The sequence below is a fragment of the Vollenhovia emeryi genome, unplaced genomic scaffold (genome assembly GCF_000949405.1).
Source record: "Vollenhovia emeryi isolate VEMERY1.0 unplaced genomic scaffold, V.emery_V1.0 DF939141.1, whole genome shotgun sequence".
Taxonomy (NCBI): domain Eukaryota; kingdom Metazoa; phylum Arthropoda; class Insecta; order Hymenoptera; family Formicidae; genus Vollenhovia; species Vollenhovia emeryi.
The window spans coordinates 1,576,889-1,591,727 of NW_011967225.1; the positions used below are offsets into that span (position 1 = coordinate 1,576,889).

At 46.6% G+C, this 14,839-nt stretch overlaps 1 protein-coding gene across 5 annotated transcripts in view; it reads left to right on the forward strand.

Moving 5' to 3' along the window:
* LOC105567029 (myocyte-specific enhancer factor 2) overlaps positions 1–14,839 on the forward strand; it is an 83,290-nt gene that overhangs the window by 58,477 nt on the left and 9,974 nt on the right. For all 5 annotated transcript variants that reach the window (XM_012021544.1, XM_012021543.1, XM_012021540.1 and 2 more), the window contains exons 2-3: positions 13,548–13,664; positions 14,495–14,698. In XM_012021544.1, the coding sequence (XP_011876934.1) occupies positions 13,611–13,664; positions 14,495–14,698 (258 nt within the window). In that variant the 5' untranslated portion in view covers positions 13,548–13,610. The remainder of the gene's footprint in view (positions 1–13,547; positions 13,665–14,494; positions 14,699–14,839) is intronic.

Consider the following 14,839-nt stretch of genomic DNA (forward strand, 5'->3'; position numbering starts at 1 on the left):
GGACATTAGGCCCTGCTGGGACAGTAGAAAGATAAAGTAAGATAAAACAAGATAATGAGATAAAGTAATGCCGAGGAGTAAACCGCTGAGGGCGGCGTTGTGGTGTACAGATTTGCGGCATTACCGGGCCTTGCTGGGCATTTTTTGGGGCATTAGTTTGGGCACTGAGCCTCGCATTATAAAGATGAAATAAGATAATAAGATAAAGTAATGCCCACTGGGCATCAGTGGGCATTGTCGTGCACGATTTTGGTCAGGTTACCCCACGAAATTCGCCGCTTTTTCTTCGGTCGCCCGATCGCCGAAGTCTCCCTCGCCGCTTGGCGTACCCGGCGACCGCTGCGACGTTAATATCTTCAATAGCGTCTCAACGTGCCGTTACTGGCGACACCACAATACCGTACCGATAATGGACCGTATTATGGACATCCGGATTGTTCCAAACCGTTAACCGAAGAATTAGTCCGTGATAGCGTTTGAACAGCTGTCAGCGTCCTACGCTCAAACATTATCTCGCTCGGATTAAAAAAAAAACTAATTCTCCGATCGATCTCTCGCGCGCGAATTCTCTCTCCGCTTCATCTCCCGCCACGATCATCCTCGCAGCACTGAGAGAGAGAGAGAGGGAGGGGGGGGGGGTAGCGCGAATTACCCGGCCGGTTTATTTCTGACGTTACTTCATTGTGCACCGCCGTAATATTACGCTCACTCGTGCCCGATACCGTATTTCACCGTGTGTCTCGGCGGCCGAGTTGTATAGGCCGCGCCGCAGGTTGGCTGTGGTCGCTGACCCTCACTCCGGGGTGGCGGTGTACGCTCTTGTATAATAAACCGAATTCGATCGCGCGAGACACGTCGAGCGCGGCTTTTCCTAGATCTCTCGCCGTACGGCCGTACGCGACGGCCGGTAAAGATAGCGAAGGGGGATAGATATACGGCGAGCGCGCGCGAGCGCTACGCCGCTTTTCATTCATTACTCGCGCGCGCGCGAGTAATAATTTATCAGCACCCGCGCTTCCCTCTCCACCCCCCGCCCGCCCGTCGCTTTCGCGGCGCTGGAAAAGCCGTGCCTACTCGCGCGCGCGCGCGGGGAGTGGGCACACACGTGCATCGATCGGATCACACGCGGCGAACGTCGATTCCGCGCCGAGGTGGCAAGACGGTGATAGCGCGCGACGCTGAGGAATCATTACCCCCCCCCCCCGAGACCTCGGGAGCTTGAGGGAGGGAGAGAGAGGTTCGCGCTCCCGTTTCCCCGCGAGCAACATCATCCGCCGTGAACCTCGGCAGTCCTTTTAATCGTCACCGAATTATCTTCTGTTTACATTTTCTATTTTTCTTTTCGATAATCAAATGCACGCTGAATCACCGAGGCCCCGGTTGCACCGTGGTATAACCGTACACGGAGAACGTTGCCCTTTAAAATTTGTCCTGAGAATATCGCAATCGTGGGACGGCACGGCGTTTCAAAGAATTTTATGAGTTTTTTGAAATTTCGTACGCATTTTACTAATAACATGTGTAAAGAACTTGCAAAAAATTTTCCTGAAGTTGTTTAAGATGCCACGTTGTCCCACGATTACACGATTTTCAGGGTAAATTTCGAGAGAAAATTCGCTCCGTGTGGTACAACTAGTAGGTCCACTCCGTAACTCGTTTCGTTTTGCGTCGATTTCTTCTGCGCATCCGACATTGTTTCGGTCAGGCCGATGAGAGAAAAGTTGTATGTAGCTTTGATGAGTGCGTACACACACGCGCGCGCGCGCGCCCGCCGCTGGATTTGGGCCAAAACCATGGCGGAATACCACGTGATCGGGATCGAAAAGATCAAAGGGCCGACAGAGAGTGGACTCTACTAGTTGTACCATGGTTGCACCAGCGTCACGTAATTTTAACTTCAGCTTAATTCACTCGTTGTTTTTTTTAAGGGAAACAAAGGGACGACCAGCGAATTAAGCTAAAGTTATAGTTAAGCGACGTGGCCTAAGGCCGTTGTTTAACTTTAAGCTTGGCCTGATTCGTTCTTTGTCTCTTTCTAAAGTAACAGTTGGAAAGAAACAAAGAACGAAGTAAACCACGCTTAAAGTTAAGCGACGTTAATGAAACCGGGCCGAAGTCTTTTTAAAAAGTGCAAATGGGGGACTTACATGTCCCGGTGATTATGAAAGAGTTGAATTACATCAGGCTTCTCTCTCACGCGAAATGTCGGAGCTTCGAACGATTCTGGAAATCTTTTTTTCTCTTGAGGGGAAAACCGATATTTTGTATCGGCTGATCGATAAGTTTAACATCGAGACTTAATAGTTGACGTAAATCACGGGTGGCATACAACAACGTTCGATTTGAGTTTTATTAATTACGAATATCGCGCGGCTTCCCTGTGTGCGATATATTTTCAATTAAGGATGCACGCTGTCTCGTGTACCCTATATTTCGCATGTAACGCACTGGAAGCTTAATTTAATCCCGGCGACAAGACATTTTGCGCGCGGACGTTGAGAGATTTTAACGTAGCTCGCAATTAGCGCCGATAATTGTGGAACGTCCCTTTCTTCGCGCGAAGAACGCAAAATCGATTAAAAAGAAACACAAAATCAACAGCTGAAACGAGGAATATCCATGCCCCGAGATTTCCGGAGAACCGTTGCCTCTTTCCCCCTTTCTCCCAATAATCGAAGTGCAAATATCAAATGTTAGTTTTAGCATGCGCGGGCTTTATTTATATCGCTTAGGCGAGAATCAACAAACGTTTCGCCCACTCGATCGTCCGTGCGCGCGATCTCGAAACGTAAACAACGGGATTCGCGACCGATAATTCTCTCCGCGCGCGCTGCATAACGCCTGGCAGCCGGCGCACGGCGTAAAAACCCTCGCTTTAACTCGCCAGTTCTAATTCTAACCCCCTCCCCTCCCTCCCGGGACTATATTTACCGAAGCTTTTCCCATTCATCGCGAGCACGCGATGTATCGTTACGTGAATTAACGCGAAGCGCCGCGCCGCGCGCCGTTTTACCCCGTTATTTTCGTCGCGCTTCAATTTGCACCGCGCCTCGCCGTCAAGATCGCGTTTCATAATCGCTCACGCACGAGACGCGATCTAATCGCGCGGGTTACAATCGCGACGTTTCGCCCTCTCCTCCCCCGATCTGCGTCCGGCAGGACGGACGAAGCCGCGCGACGCCGCCCTTTACTTATCGGGCGATTCTTATCTGTCCGTAATTACGACTACATAAGCTAATAAGAACTAGAAGGTAAAAATATTAGCGAATTCGGTAATTGCACTACTGCGCACTGAGTGCGTACACGAGAGAAGAGAATTTTCTTTCAAACTTTATCCTGAAAATCATGTGATCGTGGGACAACGCGGCATTTCGAAGAATTTTTTACAATTTTACTATAACATTTCACTAGTGTTGTATACCGGTAAAATGTATGGTAAAATTTCAAAAAACTCCCATAAAGTTGTTCAGAAATGCCATGATTTTCAGGATAAAGTTTAAGGGAAAATTCTCTCCACGTACTAGAGTCAACGGCATACGAATGTTTTCAACAGCCAATCAGAATTTAGTTTTAAGTCGCCCGATCGAAAACTCTGCATCCTTATTGGTTCTCGTAAGAAATCCAGTAGGAAAAATAGTATCGTGTGCCGTTGGCTTTAAGGCTTGTTTACGGTCGACTCGGATATTTAAGGACCGGCTTAAATATCTCGTGACATACTTGTTAGCCAGTAAAATGATCCGTACAGCATCCGTAAGGATCACTTTTTTTTGGCTAAATAGTTCTTGAACATGTATGTAGTAAATATAAGAATTGACTATGAACAAGCCCTTAGTGTGCGTTCAGTGCGCACAAGTGCAAGCAACCGGAATCGCTATAAGTGAGGACGTAGCGGGGAAAAAAACGTAGGTAAAAAACAGAACAATCTGCGATCTCGACAAATCACTCGAAGTAGTTAAATGCGAGTGTCGTAGCTTGCGTTGTAAAGATGCGCTCGCGATTTCGTATCTAAAACTGAAAGACAAAATGCGGGAAATATGCAATCTGATTATGACTACGCGGTAACTGTGCGTTTAATTTTAGCGAGTTTTTAACGTCCTTCGGTTATATCGCGCAGATGAGAGATTAATTTACCTGATTTACATTAAGTTCACATATTAACTTTATAAGAAGGACTGAAGGTTGCGGGACATAATTACACGACGGGTAATTATACGCCGAGCGTTGCGTATCGCGGTGTTTCGAACATACGGGAGGAACGCGAGGAACAGGTACGGAGGAACGTCGACGCGAATGCGCTTCGTCATTCGTACTTAGCAGTTGTGTATTCCGTCTTCTCTCTTACATAACGTATTCGCGGTGTATCGCGTCGGTGTACCGCCGTGATCGAGTATAAAGCTGACGGCAGAAAACGCTCCGTAAACGCTTAAGGTCCGCTTTCACCAGCGTTGTTTAACTTTGAGCTTAGCTTAATTCGTTCTTCGTCTCTTTTCAGCTGTTACTTTAGAGAGACACAAACGTGAACTAGACCAAGATTAAAGTTAAGCGACGTTCGGTGAAACCGGGCCTAAGTCTGTCTTAGTCGTAGACGTAAGGCGAGGCGGAGAAACACTTGAGTCGTGAAAGTATAATGTATACGACTTAGGTTTTTCTCTGCGTTGCCTTACGTCTACGACTAAAGGACCGAGCGCACGAAAAAGCTCAAGACTTAAGGGAAATGACCAATGACTGTCGAGAACGTAGGCAGCCATTTTGAAGCTTGAGCAATGCTGAAAGTTCCGATTGGTTGAAATTCTCAGGTCTTACTGCTCAAGTTTCTTCGTGTGTTTCCAGCTCAGGACAGACTTAAGCGTGTACGGGTCGTTTTTCTGCCATCGGCCTAAGTATGCGCGAAAAGGCACGAGTGTTCAACTCGCGCGCGCTCCCGTCGCCGATAACGTATGCAAATTTCATTAATATTTGAACAGCTTTCGGGCCACCGGCGCCCCTAATTGAACCGTTAGAGTTACCGCCGAAATTGCGGCCTCTATACACCTGTGCGAGGATGAGGATCGATCGGTGATTTCGCCTCGCGAGCAGGTAATCGCCGAGTCGCTTTTGTCCGCGTGTTATTCCGCTCGCGTCATCTTACGCCTGTTATCCGCCTATTGTTTCGCCGGTTTTCTGAGCGTTTTTCGTTGACGTTTCGCTCATTAATCTTCCTCGCGTATCTTAGCGCCGAAAGAAATTTCACGGCGAGTAATTGATACGCTCTTTATAATTCTGTAATTATCGTAATGTGATATATATATATATTTTTTTTTGGAAAGACGGGTGCACTGTTAAATTAAATGTAGCTTTAAATTTAACTCGATGAGTAGCCACTCGTACTCGATATGTCGTTAATTTCATTAAACAATGGAGCTAAAAGAAACCATGAACTGGGTTGAATAAAAGATGTAGTTTTTTTTAACTACAATTTGCGTTTGAAGTAATAACGGTAAATTTAACACTACAAATTTGACAGTGTGTAAAGCGAGAGATTCTGAAGAATCGCGGTTTTTATTAATGAAAGTTATGAATATTATTTTTGTTACAGGCATACGGATGTATACTTAAGTACGACGTGATTCGTGAATATTCGTTCTTCCAGCGTATTAGTCCTAACCGATATTTATTTTTCTTCGCCCCACTATTTTATCCGATAGGCATTTAACGAGTTAAACAGATGCACTTGCATGTTCTTATGTTCTCGTGCACGCGCGATATATAAATCGCGCATTTCTCTCGTTCGTACACGTATTCGTGAATCGTGCCGTGCAAACGTTAATCGCATCTTCGTGCCGATCGATAAGGCCCGATCGATCGCGGGGTACGTCGGCTGCGAGCGGCGGCGGCGCCGATCGTCGTGGAACGTCGTGGCGATCTCGTGGAAAATGAAAATTCCAGAACGGACGGTAGATTGTAACAGCCATTCCAACTGCCATTCGCTTCCGTTCGCACGCCTCGATTAATCGCGCTTCTCTATCATCAAGACATTACTGGCTCTGCAGCTCTCCAGGTCTCCGTGTGTGTGCGTATGTGGCTCACCACATCCACTCTCTCTCTCTCCCTCTCTTTCCCTCCCTCTCTCTCTCTCCCTCTCTCTCTCTCTCTCTCTTGCTCAGGCTTTACTCGCAGTAGGACAGTGCGCGCAAGGGGGAATAGGGGCCAGGGGGAGAACACCTGTGCAAGGTTGAAGAATACACCACGACCACTCCTTGTTTGTCGCAACCTGTTAACGCGCCGCCTGTTCGCGTATGCCGGCGCGCAACAACCCTTCTTCGCCGTTCAACCGACGGGAAAACTTTAGGGCGTGTAATTCCCGGCGACCGGTCGGCCGGCCGGCCGGTCTGCACTGTGATCATCCCGGATTATCGTTCTTCGTCGTTTCTCAAATCCGCTATTGAAGCCGGCCGAGACCGCGCCGCCGAGAAATCGATCCTCTGACGCAGATCGCTCGGCGGACGAATGGTGGTGGAGGCGGCGGCGGCGGTGGCGGCGGTGGCGGCGGAGGTTGTAGTGGGGTGGTGCACCCTGTATAATCGAGAGCTTTTCCCTTCGTCACCACGTATCGCATGTCGAGCCAACGTTGCATCGCATGCCGCAAGCCATCTCGAACGCGTGTACGCGTTTTAGCACCGCGTACCGTGAATAGGGAAGCTGACTTATTCATCGGCTTCGCACGCGGGATGCGAGCGACGACTACTTTCACTCTCTCTCTCTTTTGCGCAGCTTGCTTACAAAGTAATCTTTATTTTGTTCGTAAAAAATATCTGTAACGTGAAAAAGATTTTTTTTTAACGAGAGATATAGAGGTCTATGAAAGGTCGGAGCGGATAGATCGGTGTCCCCCTCGCCACACTCTTACGTGGAGTACGGTGGCATAGAAATTTCATGCGAATGGGGAAAATGCTATAAACATTATTAACGTTTGCTCTCGCTATGTTTAGCTATTTGCCAGAAACTGCCGGCGAATGGGAGACTGACTTATTCACGTGGACGACGTCAGTAATACGGTTTGCAATCCCACCCGCGAGACACGGGACGCAATCAGAACGAAATTCTTCTCGGGACAGGTAGTCGCGGCGTAGATTATAGATAATAAATATAACAATTGTGAAAGATCGAATCGAATATTATTACGACGTCGTTACTCTTTTTCTCAGTCGCCATTATTCTTATCTTCCTCGGAAATATATTGCCTTTAACGATTCTGGAGAGACAGAGAGAGAGAGAGAGAGAGAGAGAAAGAGAGAGATCTTTGGGGCCTAGGAAAAAGTGTGAGTGAAATAAAAGTATGTACCAAGTATACGCAAATAAGCGCGTCGTTATCAGTAGCCGTATTACGTACTCGCGTCGTTATTTCCCCCCCGGCCGATCGTTTGCATGGTAATGTTACACAGCCAAATTACAGACACGTGTTTTACCGCAGAGCGCGCGTATCTTTCCAATCTTGCGCGGTTATCTATTTTTTTTTTCGCCAAACTCAAAAACCCTTTCGCCGAACGTGACCTTCGTCACTCGCTCCGTATCAATAGCGATAAAATTCTTGAGTCACAACATTGCCAATTGGCCGCTTTATCGGACAGCGCGTTGCACAATGAGATAACAATACGAATCTCTCTACGTCTGTATCGCGGAGGATTGTCCCTCTCTTTTTAACTCCCGACCATCCGCGCCGATGTATAATACTTTAGATATCGTTAGTTTCACAAAAGCCGACTTCGTTAAAAACAGAGTGAACGCGCGCGTACGTGTATTTAAAGCGTATCGAGATATAAATATAATTTACAAACTTGTTTGCGTATCAAGGTTGTTGTACGTTTCTTTCTCGACAAGGAAATAAACGCCGGAATAATTAGGGAAAATATCACAGAGAAGTCTGTTGCTTGCTATTTTTATAATTTAGGTGCTTGGCATGTTTATTAGAAGTTTTAATCCTTCACTGTAATTTCTTCTTTAGCCTAATCGAAATGCAGCTGTGACGTATCGAGCTTACATTATTCCCTCAGCCGACTTTTCGGACTCGAACTTTGACGTCATTTTAATACGTCATTGCTCACTTATCGGCGTTCGTTATATACATTTCGTCTCAATGTGTGCAAAAATGTATGTAAAATACGTCGCCGGACTTTTTTTTTCCAAACCGGGCAACAGGGGCGGGCTCTTTAACTATTGAGGACGAAAAGAGGAGTTTCGGGCGCGTGGTAGGGAACGTCATACCTGCCGCATCGATCGCGTATTACGCAATTTAGGACACAGTAGGCACCCGTGTATTACACATTCAGGACACGGTAATGGCATTGAAGTAATAATCGCCACCCTCGCGCACGGCCTCGGGAGACACGCATCGCTCGCCTGTCGAACGTTTCTCACGAATGTCGCGTGTCGAACGGAAACGTAGGTCACGGGGGAAAAAAGAGAAACATTTATCGCGCGTTTATCGCGACGAGCCTGATTAAGATTTTACAACGCGGACAACGAGAGTCAATTATTTCACAGATACGAAGTAATAAAGGATATAAGAGCCGAGACGGACGTTAGGCTGGATTCACACTTGACAGAAAAGCGAAAATTCAATCAGAACCAATCGGAACTCTCGCTGGTAGTCGAAAGTTTCCACTTTCTGCCAGTAGAGTGTGCTGTTTACTACCAGCGCGAGTTCTGATTGGCTTCTGCTTTTCTCCCTAGATGTGAATCCAGTGCCTTAGTGTCTAAATGATGTTAATTTTTTAATTTGCGAAAAATTAAAATCATTTAGACACTAACATCCGTCTCGGCTCTTATATCCTTTATTACTTCGTATCTGTGATTTCACATCAGAGTCTTATGAATTTTATTCGTTCAATTATTTCGCCGAGTGGAGGCCTCGAGCGAAATCTCGAATTCAAGACGCGTGGTTTCGCGGTTCCTCTCAAGTTTCCGAATTCCTGCAGCGGTCCCGAAACGAATAAATCCACCCCGTTCGCCGGCACGTTACCGCGGAACTTCTTCTTCAGACCCGCGAGGGTTCTCGTTCGCCGAGGACGATCATCGGATGGTAGATCGCCCGGACGCTCGCCAACTTTTCTCCCGGACGGGGGGGATCGTATTTCACCGTTACATTTTCGCCGCATTAGCGGTGGATCGAAGCAATTAACGCTATCTGCCTCAATACGGCATATGGTTGCGCGAGATAAAGGAATCGCTTTCTATTTCCCAGCTGACGTCATTGCCAATCGCGGTGCGCGCTATGTGTACGAATACAAAGGTTCTTTTAATTGCTTTAATTACCTAGCCATCAGCGCCTCCGAATATCGTAGGGAAGAAGCACGACCTGCTTCGCGCCGCGCGTTGTACAATTCGCTATTCTATCCTCTTCTCGATCGCGATAAGCTGGACGTATTGGTATTCGCGCGTCGTTAGCCGATTATCTTTAATAAGCGTTCAGCCTGTTTCTCCCCTTGCAGACCGACGTTCTCTATACTTTCCTCGCTGTTTCTCAACTACGAAGATCGAAACTTTTGGGCCGCGCTTGTCCTTCATCTTAATCGTTCGCGAGAGGAAAGGGCAGCTTTCTTTTTACCTCACGAAGCCCATCCTCGATATTAGAATGTTTCACCACACGTCGAATAAACCTCGTAACTCAAAAAATATCTTGCTAAGGCCCGGTTTCACCAAACGTTGCTTTAATCTTTAATTCATGTTTGTCTCTTTCTAGAGTAACAGTTGGAAAGAGACAAAGAGCGAATTGAGCTAAGCCTAAAGTTAGGCGACGTTAGTGAAACCGGGCCTAACCCAGGTGGATTTCTAAGTGTCAAGAGAAAAATTTATTTCTTGGATCTGTTAGGAAATTTTTGGTAGTCTGCAAAATTTATAGCAGCAACGTTCTAGTAATACCTTGTGGGAAGTTTAAGTTTCACGACTAAATATTAACCGTTCACTTTGGATAAAAATCAACTTCGATACCGTAGCTAGGACAATCTTTGTAAGGAAATAACTGTTTATCTACCACAGTCAAACGTTACAATGGATGAGCGCCACAGAAAGACTTACTTCCTGACATGCGCTAACAGCTCGGATAGAATTTCTGTTTCTGACATTTAAATTGACTAAATACAAAACATATGCGATTTTACAGTATTCGTTTGTATATCTCGGTTTTTTTTGTACCTAGAAAATTGTTGCCGCAGTTGCAAGATCATTGTTTTCAGTGGTTAACTCCGTTGTTCCGTTTGGATTTATTTTGACCCATTTTTATTTTTAAAACGCGATAACACTCCGTATTGATTGTCGCGCTTATAAATTCTACTTTTCATTAAAATCGTATGACACTGGCGCGTCCGTTTGCAAAAAGCATTCGCGCTAAATGCACTCGGGGGAACGAAGCGCCGTAGGCTCGAGTTTTCTCTCTTTCTTTCTTTTTTTTTCAGAAACACGCAAGGAACTGGACGTAGACGTTCCTTGTCGCGGATCCCGTGCGTGAAAGATCGTCCAAGATGAACGAACGTCGGTGATTAGCCGCGATGATTGTCGCGCCAATCGCCGATAATGAAATTGCCGACACGTTTCGCACATTTCGCGTCACGCGCACTCGCGCACTCGCCACTCGCGGCTGGAAAGGCAATTTGAATATAACGGATGAATCATCCTCTCGGCGATTAGCGCGAGTTGGAGTTTTAGCTGCCGCCACGCCACGTCTCTCGCCGGAGCGTTTCTCTCGCGCTACCGAGGAATCCGAGGATCCCTTCGGCTCGAGCTCCGTACCGAACTGTCTTTCGACAATTCGCCATAATGATACACGGAGGGAATTTGCTCTTGAAATTTATCCTGGAAATCGTGCTATCGTGGGACAACGCAGCATTTTGAAGAGCTTTATGAGAGCTTCTTGAAATTTTACCATACCATCCCCGTGTATACTTCAATGATACTTCTTTTCATTTTTTTACCGTATGGAAAAAATAGCCGTTTTCTACGCCAATCCTTTCCTCTCTAAAGCCTCGTGTCCACGATCCAAGAACCGTGTCTAAATTCTAGTTCCGAGAAATGTGCGGCCAATCAACTTGCGGTTTTTCCGTAAAAGATGCAAGTTGATTGGCTGCACATTTCTCGGGACTAGAACCTGGACACGGTTCTTGGATCGTGGACACAAGGCTTTAAGGACATGCTTCAACGAGGGTGTCAGAATGCCTATATACAGTTCTCAAGTCGACAGGCTTTTAATAAATTAATCGTCGGAATGGGCGAACGAGTGACGTCGTTCATCTGAAGTGGATTTTGTTTCCATCTTCGGTGCGAAAACTCGTTGGGATACTGAATTTCAAAATTTACGACGAACATTTCCCGAGATATTTTTTCCCAAAGAGAAACTGCCGGCCGGGAATTTCGCAAAAGAAATAAACGCGGCTTGCGCCTAACATTTTCCTTTTGAACACGCTGTACATCCTCCTTCTGTTGTTTAGTTGCACCGAAAAAAAGTTGAGTTATCTTGTTATCTCGAAATAATATTTTTATACGCGTATCTCGCTGCAAAACGAGTTATCTCGGGTTAGTAAGGCAAGCGATTAACGGGACTTTTAAATTTTACAAGTCGATTGTACAATTTCGCTCGTCGAGAGGTTCCGATACGTAAATCCCTCTCGGCCTTTTATTCTTACGCGTTGCCTCGCAGTTGTTTCGCGTTCTAGGAGGCTCGAGTTAATTGGAGGGGGCGCGTTGCGCGAGAAAAGCTTGATATCGCGCCAAGTTAAAGGTTTGATATCGCGGTTCAGCCGCGATGCAAATCCGTTGACCCAGAGCTTATTTTTCGCCGGTAAAAACACCCACCCCGGGCTTAAATTAGTTCCCCTCCCTCCCGACACTTGACGACTTATTTGTGGGCCCGAAACGGTTTAATTCGGTCGCGCTTGTGGCTAATTCTACGCCCGTACCGTAATAGTTCCGTATTTATAGTGTATTACGGCGAATATCGCGGGCGATTAATTTGTTGCCGTCCATCGTTATATTGTCCGTCGTTGCGCGATTTTAGAATGTATTGCAATAATAATGGCGAGTCCCCTTTTGGATAACGCATTAAGAATTTACGCGTTTGACAGCGCGGCGTTGTGCAGCGAGGAGGAGCGGCGTTTATAAGAGTGCAAAATTGATGACTCGGAGTAGGTAAATCTGATATTTAACTGCTCTATTAAAATAACGCGCGGACGCAGCGCATTTTGAAACAGTATATCGGTGTAATAAATAATAGCACAGCTAGCGTCGATCAAAAGGTATTGCTTTTATATACTGCGAACGAAATTTTCGACGCACTGAAGAAACTGAGAGGAATAAGACCCCGCTCGAAAAACTGTACTTCGAAAGGGAACTTTTAGCACTCGAACAATTGTGAGGTCAATCGGTGAAACTGGAGGAAAGTCCTCCATTGTGAGATGGGATTCTAATATGAGATAGTAGGTTTTCAACGTTCAAATTGATCGAACAGTCAATTTTCCACCAAACAGATTTCCCTCCAAGGGCAATAAATTTATGGTGGAACCAACAGGTGACGCCTATTAATTTAGCAGAAACTCCGCCATCTCGTATTACGAGTCTATCTCATAATAGGGGACTTTTCTCCATCACCGATTGGCTTTTGGAGAGCATGAAATTATTGTTTCGAAAGAAAAAATCTCTTTAATGACTTTTTTTTCATTTCTATCGCCTCGGTTACTTTTTATCGTTTCGCCGAAAGTCAGGGGCGCTGCTCGCGACAGATTTTTTTTGAGAAATGAATATTCTCTCCCATTTTTTTCTCCTTACCTAAATGCAGAAATGCGGACGTGCGTTTTATCTCGGCGCTCGGTTAAAAATTCCGTTATATTAGCTCGTCGCTGCGGTAGCTCAATTATCAATTCCAATTGAAAAACACGCTCTCCTCCCATAACAACGTCGCGCACGACATCGTTCCCTTTTATTCCGCTTGAAAGCCGCAATCTCGCAGTGGTAAACGATTCGACACTTTGTTTGCCGGTCCGTGGGCTCTCGTGAAGCACACGCCAGCCCCGGCGCTCTGCGAACTTGTTCGTACGCACGGCATCGTAATCGATACATGAAAGTGACACGCGCGCGAGTTTCCATTGAATTATTAGGTTTTAAAGCGCGGTCCAGTTCTGTCGCTCTCCGCGAACTGTCGTGCTTATTTATCGCTGCCAGCATTTTCCCGCAGCGTCCCGAAGGATGCGAGGCGCGTTAAATCCCGAGCGGCGGGATTCGTTTCAAAGCGAGCCCCCGTCCCTCTCCGCAGCCCGCTGACTTTTCCGCTTTTTTTTCGCGTTGAATTGAAAATTCCCTCGCGAAAAAAAAACCTTTCCCGAATTGAACACTCGACTGCCACCTGTATCCCGCGAGAGTGTCGTTTACAGATGTAAATTTTGTTTGAGCACCGATTTTCCAATTCGCTTCGCCAGCGAGAAAGCGAAAGCTTCGAGATTAAAAAAAAATCTGTCTGCCATTATATTATAAAGCGCAGTTAGATAAAAGAGGAGTAACCGTGTCTTTTTCTTTGTGTGTTGCAGTGTTCTTAATATTCCATCCAGTGATTTCGAAGACTTGCCTCTTATTCAAGACGTGGTGCAACAATGGGTCGAAAGAAGATTCAGATTTCGCGTATCACGGACGAACGGAATCGTCAGGTAATTACAAATCCCGATCGAGCGGGGCCGAACGCCATTGGTACAAACAGAGGAAAGTCCCCTATTGTGAGATAGGCTTCTAGCATGAGATAGCGGGGTTTCTGTTAAATTAATGGGCATCATTTGTTGATTCCATTATTACCTCTCGGCGCGAAATCCGTTTAGCGGAGAATTCCTTGTTAGATTCTGTAATCGTCGCGAGAAAAGATTTGCGAATGAATTTGAGTGTCGAAGACCCGCTGTCTCGTATCAAAAACTTGCCTCACAACGGAGGACTTTCCTCTATTTTTGGGAGTTGCAGCCAGCAGGAGAAATTAGAGCGTACACGCGGCAGAGATTCTTCTCCCTTTTTACCCTTGCGAGAAACAGGAAATGGAAAGAAGCTGTGTCGGAAGGATCGGTGTCACGCGAGTCGATATTTTTAAACGGACGCTTTAATTCAATTTTTTGCCCTTCCGTGTACAAATGTTGCGAACAACGCATAATTAAGGTGATCGCCTGCCGGCGTGAACGCGCGGCGGCTCTATAGATACGCTTTTTCCTCTCAAAATAAATGCACGCTCGCGGTGAGAGGGAGCAAACGGACGGGGGAACGTAAGAACGCGTATAAAAAGAGATGGGTCCTGTTAATTATCGGCGCGCGTTTTTACGTAACGTGGCCGATCGGGCGATTAAAACCACGCGCGATGAATTAGTTATCGCGAAACCGTGCGTGGCATTCGGCTGCGCGCCCACCCCACCTTCGGCGGCCTTAATGGCACCCGGGACCCCGCTGAGGTTCACCTTCGATGCGACCCGCCCCTCCCAACCTCTGATTTTATATGCGACAGGTGACCTTTAACAAGCGGAAATTCGGCGTGATGAAGAAGGCGTACGAGCTGTCGGTGCTGTGCGACTGCGAGATCGCGCTGATTATCTTCAGTTCGAGCAACAAGCTGTACCAGTATGCGAGCACCGACATGGACAAGGTTCTCCTCAAGTACACCGAGTACAACGAACCCCACGAGTCCCTCACCAACAAGAATATTATCGAGGTGAGTCCATTTATCCGCCACGGATTCTCAGGATGTGAACGAGGACGCGCCAAGGATCGGATATTGACGTCGCTGATTTTTCGAAAACTCCCTCTACCTCCCCCCCCCCCTCTCTCTCTCTCTCTCTGTCTCCCTTCTCCC